General features: G+C 38.6%; 1 protein-coding gene across 3 annotated transcripts; it reads left to right on the top strand.

Annotated features, from left to right (window-relative positions):
- The first annotated feature begins 1755 nt into the window (after positions 1-1755).
- Positions 1756-12122, top strand: LOC149816081 (transcription initiation factor TFIID subunit 2-like). Of its 3 annotated transcripts, none has more exons than XM_089987537.1 (7): positions 1756-1935; positions 2655-3008; positions 5488-5863; positions 6419-6510; positions 11190-11263; positions 11393-11797; positions 11913-12122. In XM_089987537.1, the coding sequence occupies exons 1-3, from the start codon at positions 1822-1824 to the stop codon at positions 5590-5592; spliced, it is 573 nt and encodes a 190-aa protein (XP_089843663.1). In that variant the 5' UTR covers positions 1756-1821; the 3' UTR covers positions 5593-5863; positions 6419-6510; positions 11190-11263; positions 11393-11797; positions 11913-12122. The 3 variants fall into 3 exon arrangements, with proteins under 3 accessions (XP_089843663.1, XP_089843662.1, XP_089843664.1); XM_089987536.1 differs by having other exon boundaries at positions 11154-11263; XM_089987538.1 differs by lacking the exons at positions 1756-1935; positions 2655-3008; positions 6419-6510 and having other exon boundaries at positions 5482-5594; positions 5771-5863; positions 11154-11263.
- The last annotated feature ends 1703 nt before the right edge of the window (positions 12123-13825 follow it).

Below are 13825 nucleotides of genomic sequence, written 5' to 3'. Positions count from 1 at the left end.
AAAAGAATAAGTTATTGAATATGCAAAGATAAATAAAACTCTTTGTTTTTGTCTAAAAGCAAAAAAGCTTTAGAAAACTCACTTCTTTTTAATGGAAAGTCCACTTAGTTTTAGCTTCCCAAATGGATTCTCTTTCACTCGATGTTTCTCTCTCCACACTTCTTATGTCTTTTATATTAAAAAATAATTATTTTATAAATGTTGGTTTATATTGTTTTATGCTTGTGTTTATATCATGTCTGATTTGTTTCCACTCGCACTTCATGTTGCTTTGTATGTGATTTTTTTATATGCTTGCATAAACACTTCACAATCGTATCGCTCTTGTTTTACATTACTTTTTGACTTTCACTTCACACATTTCTTTTCATATTCATTTTGTTTCTTGGTAACTACGGTAAAAACTACACTAACTGTAGGGGTGGCAATTTCTGACACGACCCGCCAACCCGCCTCTTAGGCAGTTTCGGGTTGGGCTTAAGCCAACCCGTTTAATAAACGGGTCGACCCGCGTAACCCGTTTATTAAACAGGTCGGGTTGGGTTGGGGGTATGCCAACCCGCCTGCCAACCCGCCAACCCGACCCGTCAACCCGCCAACCCAACCCGTCAACCCGCCAACCCGACCCGTCAACCTGACCCGCGAAACTGAGAACCCGTTTACCCGACCCAACCCATTTATTAAATGGGTTGGCGGGTCGTGTCGGGTTACCCGTTTATTAAATGGGTCGGGTTCGTGTTTGCCACAGCCGACCCGTTTAATAAACGAGTCGGGTTCGGGTTGAGGTATGCTGACCCGCCAACCCGTCGGGTCGACCCGCCAACCCGCCAACCCGACACGATTGCCACCCCTAACTAACTGAATATGAAAATAAGGTGCAACCTTGTTAGAAAAAATATTAGATATAATTATAAGTTCCAAACTCATGGTGGGAAAACTTTTTTTTTTGTTGGCAAATCTCTGAGTCGGGTGCAGTTTCTTCGGGTTATAAAAAAAAAAAATACCTCTAGATGTTGTTTATATATTTGGTTTAACAGAAACCGTCTCTTGAATTATATTATTTTGATGTGTAGCATACAATCCATTGAATTTTCAACTTTTAAATATTCAGAATTTCGTATTAAAAAACTAAGATTTAAGAGTCTATTGGTACTACTTTGACTATGGCGAACATCAAATATGCCAAATTTGATCAAAACAACCAGCACCCATGAATTTCAAGTAAGGGTGTTTGCAACCCGTGGGTGTGGCCAATATTGTCCCCTACTTGTACAATATTGTATGGTTTGTCATTGAATACATTGTGAAGTAGTTCCTGGGAACGTGTGTCTTGGACAAAACGGAGCTTAAAACGGCACGATTTTAAATTTCATTATTATTATTTACAAAAAATAGTATTTATTTGTTGACGAGCCAGCTGAAGTTCCGCTCACCTAGCTCAGTTCATTAGGAGCTCAGGTGCACCTCAGCTCAGCTCGTGCATACTGGATTTCAGTTTCAGCTTTAATGAGCCGAGTTTGAACAGGCTACGCTCCGCTCCATCGGTTATTCTGCGAGCCCTTTGATACGGCCGAGTTACGTCCTCCGTCCATCTCGAGAAAGGACGGACGACCACATCGGAGGAGATCCGCTGCATACAGCCACGCTGCATAGAAAAAAGGGTCCTCTAATTTCAGGGATAGTGCAGACCCCCGCGAACGGGAGAGCGTCTATAAATACGGGTTCTCCGTTTCCCTCTAAAACCCGGGAAAGCTTTTGCGCTTAGATGGCCGCGGTGGTGGTGCAGTGAGTTCGTGAACGCTGAACCTACCCCTTCCCGGGATGGCGAAGGCTCGGAAGCAGAAGAGCGAGGAGCAGAAGCCGGAGAGCTCCGGTGCGGTCGTCCGCCACCAGAAAATCTCTCTCCATCGACATGTAGAACAAGCGACTCTACGGGTACTCCCCCCCTACTCGTTCATCTATTTTGCTTATTTGTTCTTGATTCGGTGCAAACCCTAGCTTCTATTTAGTTAGGAATCGCGGACTATTTCGCGGTTCAAGAAATCGTTGCCGAGTAGTCAATGGGATCATAGTTTCATCTCGCCTTTGTTGATTTCCTTGGTTCACGCGGAATTATGGCATTTTTATTGTGTATCGGGTCGAAGAAAAAGGAACAAAGTAGGGTTGGATATCTAAACTTATTGTTTTCGAATTCTCGCTTTAATCAACCTCTGGTTTTGCGATCAGTTTCGTTTACTCGAATGATGGGTTGCGTTTGTGGGTGATTCGTGGTGGAAAGTACATTTCTCTACCAAGCACGCTTAACTTCGGAGTTCTGATGAGATCCTGTGCATTAGTGCTGGTCTGATCGCACCCTAACATTATCGGTGTTGGGTATGTATGTCATGGATATAATAGGATCAACGTTTCGAAGTTCTCACAAGACAGAGGAAGATGCTTGCATTTCCATAACTGTACTTTTCTGTTTGGTTTCACAAGACTTTCAACAGTGATGAACTTTCAGGTTGTTCATATTTTATTTGTGCAATGTTTTTATTGGGATTTACCGTTAAGCAGATGCTACGTTTGATTGGTATCCCAATTCATGTTCATGTGTTGTAGTCTTTTGTTAAGGGGACTGACCCACGTACTTATTTCCTGGTTTATCAAGGTAGACCGAACTGAAAGTCTGTCCACCAGAGAGTGGGATTGTGGGATTACATGCTGATAACATGACGATAGAAGGTATATTGATAGATGGTGAGCCAGCGGCATTTGAATTTTTCCCTCATTATCAACGCGTTGAAGATGAAAAGAGATGGCAGTCCGTAACGTGTACTGCAAGTGCTGCTGATGCTGCTAGCATGAGCTACATGTCTTCGCTAGACAAAGAAATGGCTCAAAATCTACTTATCCTGTGCCGTAAGTCAGTGAGCTTAAGTACTGAAGGGCAGAGTCGGGAAGGTGTGGCGCTATCTCCTAGCACGGGCCGTCTGTATCAAAAGCCACAACCTTCATTGGGTGACAAGGTGGCATTTCCAAGATACTATGATCTCTGAGTGCATGAACTGAGGATGCTCTGTCAGACCATCTTTTTTATAATTTTTGCTTTTCCGAGTCATCTTGGGATCAATCTTATGTTTTCATGAAATGGTTCAATTTGTTTGTGGTTTCTCATGTAGGTTGATATTGGGTGCAGAATGTAAAATTGGTTCGTATTGATTATTGGGTAGAGAAGGCAGAAACATGCATCCATTTTAGGGATAACATAATTCATACAGATAACCAGATAAGGCGGGCACACTATTGATTTCCTTACATAGACAGAAGTATGCAGCGTTGCTGGTAATATTACTCGATTAGGGTGTTTTATTGGTTTATTTATTATTTTTCATTAGGTATAAGATGGTAGCAGTAGTATAAATTTCAATCTAGTTGGTCCAAGTCTCCTAGGGAACTATATCCTGGAGATTTGACCCAACTTGATACTCTGAAATGTTAGTCTGCCTGTCTGGGACTTGTTTCAGTTTTATTTTTATTTTAAAATATTTTGGCAGTTATACTTATGGTCACTTTTGCTTTCATCAGCTATGACCTAGAGTTTACTGTGGACCAAAAGCTTGTTGCTGTCAGCAACGGAAGTTTACTTTATCAGTCGAGTTTTGCATCAGTTTGAAAACTTTTTGAAGGGATATCTTTGTGTCGGCCTTGTATGGAATCTGTGGACTAAAGGACACAAAAGTTTATATATCCTTTGCTGCACCAATTTGAAAGAAGTGGGCATGTCTTCTTATACTGTTATGCCATGTCTAATAGATCAGTTTTCTGTAAGGGAATCACTTAACAGCTTTAATTCTTGTTCATTTGAATTTTCTTGACCTGCTAGGTGTGATCTGTGATGTGTTTTAAGTCTTATTAGGGCTTCTTGGACAATATTGTTTTCTATTGAAGAACTAGCTTCTAAACAATCAACTGATGTGGCCCATCCAGTTAACAAAAACTTAAAGTATTATTTGGTACCATTTCTTACAATAGAAATTGTTTTGACTGACAACCGTGGTCCAGGGATTAGCCCGACCTGGTCATTGGGCCTAACTGTTGGGTCAACGTAGGTGCAAGAAAGGGATAAGTGGGGGTGGTAACCATTTGAGGCTGGCTTGATCCATTTGAGTCCTGATGCTGCATATCTTTCTTCTATTTTTGGTTGCGTCAGAGACGATGCTTTAATATACACTTGCTTCAATTTGGAATTGGACTAAACTGCTATTGGGAAATGCCAGTCATCCTGGGGCTTTCTGACCTTTTATCCTCTAGTGTTGAGTAGATTTACTATATTTGTTTATATCCATTCTTCTACCTGCTTAAATGGAAATCATTTTCCTTATTTCTTTTAAAAGAAAAAGTTGAACATCTCTGTGATGCCGCAACATATTATGCATTCATTCCTCATCCCGCTTAAATGGAAAAATCCTTTATGCTCTGTCTTTTGAAGTGAAAATAAAAGTCCATCACCTATTTCTTGTGCATCCCTACATGTGCCTAAATGAAATGTTGTCGAAATATTGTTGCTTTTTGCTTTTCAATGGAGAAGAATAACCACATCCTTTTTTGGTGACTCAGTATACATTTACTATGAGTTGCCTTTTGGGACTAGTGGCTATGGCTTGCTAGATTTGCTAATGTTTCATGTTGTTCTTGTCCTCTTGTGTTGTGCAGGTCCTCAGTAAAGACAACCCTCCACACAAAACTTATATTTATAGTATGAGTATTCCAGTTACTGCAGAATGCATATCTTTGGCTGTTGCACCATCTGAAATATTTTCAGATCGTCAAAATGCCATGATAACACATGTGTCTATCTTCTAACCTATCTAAGCTTCGGCATACAGTAGGGTTTTGTATCCAATGCTTTTAGGTATTTGCAGTTGCTTGTCATAATTTCAGCTTGATTTTTTGAAAGACTAGATATGATATGTCAGTCATTTCCTCTTAAGTCTTAACATTAACCTAAATTGTTGTTTTCTGCAGCTATTATTAAGAGTACCTTTCTGCATCCTTTCTGTTTGGTTCATACAAGCAAGTTTTTCTTATGCCTGAAATGGCTATTTCTTCTGTGAGCCTAGGAGCATCGATGTGTATTTTTAGTTCTCAAGTGTTATTTGATGAAAAAGTAATCGATCAGATATGTTTTGCTTTCAGACCCTTACCTTATGTTCTTTTTCATGAAAAGCAGCCCTGATGTGTTATTTTTCATGGAAAGCAGTCTGGATGTGATTTAAGTAATACTAGCTATGTAAGAACAGTTGGCGTTATAGTAGGTAATAAATTTGGCAAACATTTTTGTGATGCTCACCATGGATATGTACACGGACCTCATACATACCATTTTGTTGGCTTGCAAATGTTTAAGTTAGATGCTTATCCATTCAAAAGGAAAGTAATCATATATGGTAATGCAGTTAGAAACACTATTTGATTTGTCTCAGAAAATAATTATTTTGATTGCAGTTAGGAACATCCCGATGTGTGTGTGCTTTGCTCAAGATTCGTCAACAGTTTTATTCTGGTTGTATTTCAACTCAGGTTTCGGTAATATTTTACAATTCCCTGTGATGGTAATTTGGGTCTCCTCATTTGTTCAAATGTCAATGTTTTCGTGGCTTTGGATGAATCCATGACGCTTCTTGATTGCAAAAGCATGTTTAGTTTGGTTTCTGTATGGTATTTTAGTTTTACATGGAGCTTTTAACATGGCTTTCTTTCTCTTTCTTTAATGTTTTCTTCTCTGCAGACAATTGACACTAGGATCAAACTTGCGTTTGCCCTTGCAAGGCAGTGGTTTGGAGTGTACATAACTGCTGAAACACCAGATGATGGTAAACAGGTGAACAGAAAATATTTGCCCTTAATTCATTTTTATTTTCATCTGAGCCTGTTCATTATCATTTAGTTTATATGCTATGTCACATGGGTGTGGGGGTGCGGCAAAAATAAAAAAACAAAAAAACAAAAAAACAATATATATATATATATATATATAATTTGTGCAGGGTCGAGCCTTCCTCCCTGCGCCCTCTTTGTGCAGAAAAGGGGGTTCGGGGGCTCCCCCCGCCGCGGTCAGCGGACAGGGGTCCAGGAGGGGCCGCCCCTGGCGGGGGTCTCTTGGGGGCAGCGCCCCCAGAAGAATTTTTTTTAATAAAAAAATTGGACACAAATGACCCTGGGTGCAGTCAATGCACCCAGGGTTGGGTTCACTGCATCGGGTGCCACACCCGCACGCGCACCCGTGTCGCCTCGACGCAGGTGCGGCACCCAGTTTGCCGAGTCCCTGTGACATAGTTTATATGACATCAATGTTTTCTGTAGTTCTTTTTGCATTTATACAATATTTCCATTTTCTTCTTATTTAAATTCTTTCCTGTGTCTATATCTTCTGCAGAATGGCTTTTGGATGGTCTCGTTGGCTTTCTTACTGACTTATACATAAAGCGTTTTCTTCGAAACAATGAAGCTTGGTATCGGTGATACAAGGTTTATTTTGCCTTCCCTTATGGAACATGTCCCTTAATTTTGACAGTTCCAACTTTTGTGAAAGTTGGTCCTTAACCTATTGCGTTTTATGTTGATAAACTTCTGCTTTTAATGTCTTTCTTTTTTGTTTAAATATTATTGCATATAACGACTATTGTTGATAAAAACCATTATGTATGTTGTCTGAACTGTATGTTTATGTCCTCTATGATCTTAGTTGTCTTTAGTCTGCTTGTGTGTTGTGTCCTCTATGATCTTAATGTTTTTCCTAATGGTATATCTATGACGTATGAAGCAATCTTGTCTTGGGTGATAAACCTTTCAGATCCTCATTTTAGTCCATCAAAACTTTTTTTCTGTAACATCTTCAAAGCCTAGGTTTTGTGGATCTTGACGAATATAATATTATATAGAAAAAAACTAGAGTCAATTCTCTTCTTATACCCCTTCTCTTCTAGTTGTTTCATTTTAATTTGCACAATATCTTTTTTTGTCTTTACTTGTGGTTTATGCCTCTGAATGTGTAGAACCTTGGCGGTTTCCTGTTTGTTGGATGTGGCTTAATTTCTTGGCCTATTAGTGTTGAAATTTATAATGTTATTATTGCTTTTAATCTTATGTCATTGATCTGTTTATTTTCTTCAATATTAAAAAGCACTTGTTTTCAAGATGTTCCTCAGTTCTTACTTAGTTCAGTCCCATACCATTGACCTCCAATTGAAAATGTCCAATCCATGCCTTTCACTTCAAAATATGGTTATGGTACACAAAGCCATGGTTCAATTAAAGAAACATCATCTAACTTGACTTGTTGAGTGTATATTCTGCCTGCCCAGAGGCAAGATTGGCTGGCCATCAAGTTTGGTTTTAGGATATTTCTACACATATATGAAACTATTCTTTGTTACTTGAGTTGACCTCAAAGCCAACATGTCTCAAAACAAGGGGGTCATAGGGAAAAAATTGCACGAGCAACAGTTCCATTGGTTCTGTTATGAATATTTGGAGATCCATGGTACAAATTTTTGTTGCTATTGTCTCTACTTGGATAACTTGACAATTGACATAGCTGGGAAATTAAAGATGCAATTATGATGATGGATGTGAGCCCAAGCCACATGGAGTGCCATGTAATATTGAGTACCCTATTTGATGTGATAGCCAAGGGATCAAGATCATAGAACATGATCCTGCTAATGGTGAGCTTCCAAATACTATTGTCTAGTGTTATTTATTGCACATGAATGTGAGACCTGCTGTGACTCCCCAAAACCGGCCCATAATTAGTCTTGTCTTGGGTGTGACTAAACGTTGTTCATATCTGTCTTTGGATCTTAAATAAACCCAACAAAGCTTTGCAAGAACAAGAATATGAACATTTACTGAGCATTCAAAAAACTGTATCTAATAACTAATATTTCATTAGTATCTCCAACACGACAAAATACAACTATGAGATGATTATCTTGTCCTCTAAAAGATCAAACTAATAACTGCACCGAGGTTCATATGCTTGACTTGTTGAAATATCTTGTGTCTGTAAACTCTTGCTACTTTTATCAAATTTCTCCCTCTGAAAAACAGTAATAACATTTAATGAGCTATGTGCTCAGTAAGCAACTAATTACAACTTTAATAATTAAGGTTTTGAGGGTTAAAAAAAGCATTTTCGAAAAAAGACGACCTAATAGATTTGAAATCACTTTTGCAAACTTCATTTGAACAAAAAAACCATCTTTTCAAAATGCGATACATATATAAGACAATAAAACTGATTTTAAACCCTTTAAACTACTTTGCAAACTCGTAAAACTTTTTTTTTCAAAAGCTAACATTTCTCATTTTGTTAAACTTTTAGAAAACACTTCTTTTAGATCCAATTCACAATCCCATCGAAGGGCCGATAAATCCCAATTTTAGTTGGACTGATAAAACCCATCTGTACTTCAAATGGGTTGATAACATTAGTGGTGGTGGGTTTCACTACCCATTGGATACCCAATTGTGCCAAAGATCTTGTATCCGAGCAAGATGATTAGTGGGAGATTTTACCTTTCCCATTGACTACGTTGAAGGGCCACTTGATTTCTCAGGATGTCTGAGCCGAAAAATCCCAACAACAAGCCAAATGGGCCGAATACCCTTATTCAAAAGGGGCATGTAACCTCGATAAGATTGTCGAGGGTCCATATAGTATCTGACCTGCGGTCCACTTACACTTATGTGAACGAATGTTTAAAATACAAACACTTAAAATCAATAAAAACAATATTGTTTTTGAATAAAGGATTTTGATTTTTTTTGAAACGAACTTTCATATGATTTTCAATGCGATGCTTTGATCTTACTAAGTGGCCAGTTGAAAGATCATTTTGATCTTCAAAGATTTTTGCTCAGTTACCTTTGTTCTTGATGACACTGTATAGATATGTTTTAATGGAGATCAAACTTGGAGTCTAATAATGAAGTGGTTGTTTGGGAAACGAGTTGGATCCTCAATGAATCAAGCTACTAGTGTGCTACACCATGTAAGACCCAGTCTATGCAGGAAACCATTTGGAAATTTTTAGTGATTGATGGATAGTCACCTATATCGTTCAAGACAATTTCTCGGTGAGGGTTTTTCTCGGAGCGATTTTCAAAAGTTTGTATTTCTTGGGAAAATCTGGGGAGTTTAAAAAATTGAGAAAAATACAAATAATAACAAAAAAATAAGAAAATAATAAGTTTTGCATTATTTTCTTCATAAAATATAAAGAAACAAGTTTTAAATGGTTTTAAAAATATAAAAGAGACAAAAAATAGGAAATGCAAACTTAACATATAAAAAAGGAGTTTCCTCCCAAAAATATCATGATATTATTGCGATAATATCGCCGATATTCTGACTTTTGGCAATATTTTGAAAATATCATGAGATATTCCCGATTTTATCTGCTACCTTGAAATAGCTGATATTAAAGCAATATTTTCAAAATATCTCCGATATAGGTGACACTGTGATGGACCTATGAGAAAGTTCATGCTGGTATGCACAAGGATCCCTGTGCATCTTGCTACTTGCATCTCTCAACTTGAAAAGCTAAGGGTACATCTCATTTTGCTTCCAGTTGACTGTGAAGTTTATCATGGTTCTGTTGTTGCCATAACCTCATGAATGTTTAGAGACAGAAGAAGCCTGTCTGCCTAAAGGTGGTCATGTAGAACCAGTAATAGTGCAATACCAAAACATTTAGGCATCCCTAGGTTTGAACACAAGAAAGATGGGATTGGTGGAAGTGGTTGTGATTGTGAACGTGCTTTTTAGGCCAGGGTCAGAACAGGATCTACCTAATAAATAGATTGTCTTATGACCATATAGAAAATTATAACTGAAGTCAAAGATGGTGGCTTAGGCACTGGTATATGGTATATACAAGAACATAAGCATGACTGGGCAAAGTTTGCCGTAGGCCGTGCCTTTAATTCTGCACAACATTCTTGAAAATGTCAACATTACTTTAAATGGTGGCTGTTCTAGTTGCTGTTGCTATGTGTTTCTTGTTGCTGCCTCATACTATTACATAATATGTCATGTATGATAAACGTCTTGACATCTTTTATAATTTCTATATTCTTTTCTTCATCATGACCGTCTACACATGTTTTATAATTTTTATATTCTTTTATTCATTTTAATGAAATTGTTTCTGTATTCTTTTATTCATATTTTAGTGAACTGCGTACTACATATGAACATAAATGGGCCATATCTCCACATTCTTTTCATGAAATGTCCATGTCGTACCGGACTGTCTGGGTATCTTTCCAAACTGGTATACATATGATACTCCTTTACTTGAAGACACATACGTGAAACACAAATTGGAAAAGTTTCTGGTCAAATCTTAATTTTATGAGTTTAAGATATGTTCATTCATGGTATAAAAGAAAAATGGATAGATCCCTTATTGGTGGTTACTTTGTTGCTTAATCCATTGTCTTTCATTGCATGATGAACTGCTGTTTCTGTTTGTATAAAAAAAGGTTATGGCTCAAAATCTTTTGGGCTATTTTATTTATGTATTTACACTAGTTATTTGAAATACTCTGAAGTCCAAACAGTTCATGCTATCGAAAGCTTTTTTCTCATGTTGTTTATATTTTAACTTTTATGTCCAATTTGGTAAAGAAAAGCTTCTCTTTTTGTTCTGCCTCATAATCTTTCTTTATAACTTGTGACTTATGAGCTGCAAAAGTTACAAGCAGACCAAAAGCAGGCTTTTTCTTGTTGTCCAATCAATGTGTCATTTTCTCACACTTTTATTTTCTTACTCTGTTGAATTGTAATTTGTGTAAGTGCAGGCTAATTGAACACCATAAGTTCTAAGTAGATCTATATTTACAACACAAAGGGAGCACATTTACTTATGCAAAAGCATAAGGGCTTGTTAGAAAGCGCACAATCAGATCATACTGCAATGATTTTTCCTCTTAAAATGCAAAACCATTCATGCTTTTATTTATAGAGATATGTTGATCAACTATTTGTGTTTTGGTTTGTTTGAATTGCATGAAAAAAATGACATTTATCAGTTGCTATATATTGACAAACTTGGAGGCAGGAGCATATTAAAATCTACTCACATTAACAATGGCTGCAGTCCAACAATTTCCTCATTTGTGCATGTGGAGTGCAGCTGACGAGGATGAGCAGTCCAACCCGAAGCGTTGCAATAGTGCAGGAGAAGCAAATGTCATTGGAAGATGAATGGTACAAAACTGCTCGTGCAATAGATTGACTGCATGAGGATGATGCAAGTTGCAATTGTTATTTAGGAGATATATTTTTCTTCTTTATCAAAATTTTATATTGCATCATTTGATATGTTTAGTACAATAGGCTGTTTGGAGACCATACAGTGAAGATGAAGACATGGATTAGGATGTGGTCGTGGATGCCATGAAGTTGGCAAGGAGAGATGTGTGGATGCACAACATGATGGAGGTCAAGTGCCAGTATGCCAGCCGAGTAGTGCAGTCACTAAGAATGTGTCAACCAATTCCATTAGCACCGGCACCATGTACAACCAGAACTTGAGTTTCGGGCAATACAAAGCATGATCGTGATTTTAACTGCATATTCGGGCTTGAACTTCTGACATGGGATGAAGGAAGTGAAGCCATCAATGTCTGAGATGGCTAAGGGTTCGAACCAGGTTACATGGAAGCCTATAGGCAATAGCCTTTTGGAGTCATTTTTCATGATAGCGCTAGTGAAAATAATGCAGGAAAGCAAGCCAACACTGTAAGTTTTGAAATACTTTCCATTATTATCAGAGTGAAGTTTATGTATTTGTGTTTATTAAGTTTGTTACATTCATATGATATTCCTCAAATTGCATAAGATTTTCATGTTTCAGGAAAAACATAAAAGATTGAAATCAATGATGAAGAAGGTCCAAGCTCAATTTAAGCAATTTGGTGATAGTGAGGTGAAAGATCAGATGATGCCTCAAAAGACTCCCAAGACTCAAAAGTCACCTCTCACTTTTGATAGATAAAAACATGTTTTTTTTCATAGATAAAAACATGAAACAAATGCTTTCATAGTGAACTGTGAAATCATCTGATTGGCACCACTCACCTATTTTGATTTTTTTACTCATTGTTTTGAATACAACTCCATGAATAAATTGTTCAAAACCAATATTTATTGTAGTTGTTGATGTCCACATGCAATAAACTTTTTTTTGTTCAATTTAACGTGGAGAAACCATTGTTGTGGTTTAGACGTCACACTGTGGGTCCAGATGTGGCACATTGAATGTAGACCTGGTCAGAGAGCATCCCCTTGCCCATCCAATATACTCTCTCGTTAGCTTTAGCCTTCTTCAATTGTAGGCCTTAAGCCAACTCATCTAGCTAGGTGTACGGAACCGTTGTCAACGGGGGCTGCTTGTCTGGTAGAAGCTGCTAGTGCACGTCACCTTGTGTTTGGACGTTGCAGGTTCAAAACCCAATGGTATAGTTGTATAACTGGTAGGTAAGGGTCTGCCTCAGTGTTGTGAGAGGCGTACGCCTCAGTACCTGAAGCGTACGCCTCAGAGGCGAGGCGCACGCTCAAGGTACTGAGGCGTTGCTGTGATGCGCCCCTCATCAACCTCCGACCAGTTGTGACCACCGACCACCGGAGTTGCTGTGCTGCAGCTGCTGCTCAGTCTTCTCCGACCACCGGACGACCGGCATATCCCTCGCTTCCGTACCAGCTGGGCGGTGGTCCTTCTCTTACTGCCTCCCCTCCCACCGCTTCACTTCCATTCCAGTTGTGAGAGGCGTACGCCTCAGTACCTGAGGCGTACGCCTCAGAGGCGAAGCGCAGGCTCAACGCCTCGCTTCGCCTCATCGCATTTAACAACCTTGGTCTGCCTATCCCCAGCTTGCCTTTAAAAATAAAAAAATAAAAAAAATGGTGAAACGGCCTTGTTTTGTTTTTCTAACTTACTGACTCACTTAGCCAGGTGTCAACTTGTCGCTGCAGCTATTTTTTATCATCTATCTTGATATGTTGTTGCACCTGTCGTTGCTATTTACTAATATTTAATTATGCAAACAGGTTGGGTTTGGAATCCCAAAATACATTGGAGCGTCAGGTGGGTTTGGATCTGGAACAGCAAATTTTTGCAAATTCCTTTTCCTGAATCCAACCCATTTGCAACCCTACTAATATTGTTATCGTTATCATCAACATTATTATTTGGCATAATTAACCATCATCAAGGATCTAAAACATGGGGGTGACCGTGATACTTCATTAGGTGATAAAGTAGGCAGGACTGCGTCATCTGGGTCCAACCCTACGTGTTAGATGAAACAGTACTTGGTGTTAGGTGAGCACATCCTGCACGTTTATGTTCACTTGGTGAAATGAAACAAAAAATAGATTGGGCTTCCTTTAGTTAGCAATTTGTTTTTGTGGTATAAAGCTATCCTCATTTGTGTTCTAAGCGATCTGCCAACTCACCTGATAGAACATATGGTCCTGCATTGGTTGGGACATTGAGTGGGAGCAGATCCAGTGTTCGGAGCAGAACACCCAGGTAGTGGCTGTACCCTTATAAAAAGGGTGGTGCCCCTTGTTAAAGAGGGGACCCCAGTGTACTGCCTCCTGTCGGTCCAGAACACAGAACCATGCCTCAACATAGAGTGCGTCCAATCAGGGGAACAATTCCATGTATGTGGCCCATGTTATTCTGGAATATGGGAGCAAATAATGCACTAAAGTTCCTTGAATGTCATGAGAGGCCCGTGCCTGTGTGCATGGATCTGGATTTGT

The sequence above is a fragment of the Nuphar pumila genome, chromosome 14, assembly GCF_984573655.1.
Source record: "Nuphar pumila chromosome 14, dmNupPumi1.hap1.1, whole genome shotgun sequence".
Lineage (NCBI taxonomy): Eukaryota > Viridiplantae > Streptophyta > Magnoliopsida > Nymphaeales > Nymphaeaceae > Nuphar > Nuphar pumila.
This window is presented reverse-complemented; position numbering and strand designations above follow the sequence as displayed.

Bases quoted from the DNA above. Each gene is read 5' to 3' on its own strand.
- LOC149816081 (XM_089987537.1), top strand. From the start codon at position 1,822: ATGGCGAAGGCTCGGAAGCAGAAGAGCGAGGAGCAGAAGCCGGAGAGC. The intron at 1,936-2,654 runs GTACTCCCCCCC...TTATCAAGGTAG, and splicing joins TAGAACAAGCGACTCTACGG to ACCGAACTGAAAGTCTGTCC. The intron at 3,009-5,487 runs GTGGCATTTCCA...TTTTGATTGCAG, and splicing joins AACCTTCATTGGGTGACAAG to TTAGGAACATCCCGATGTGT.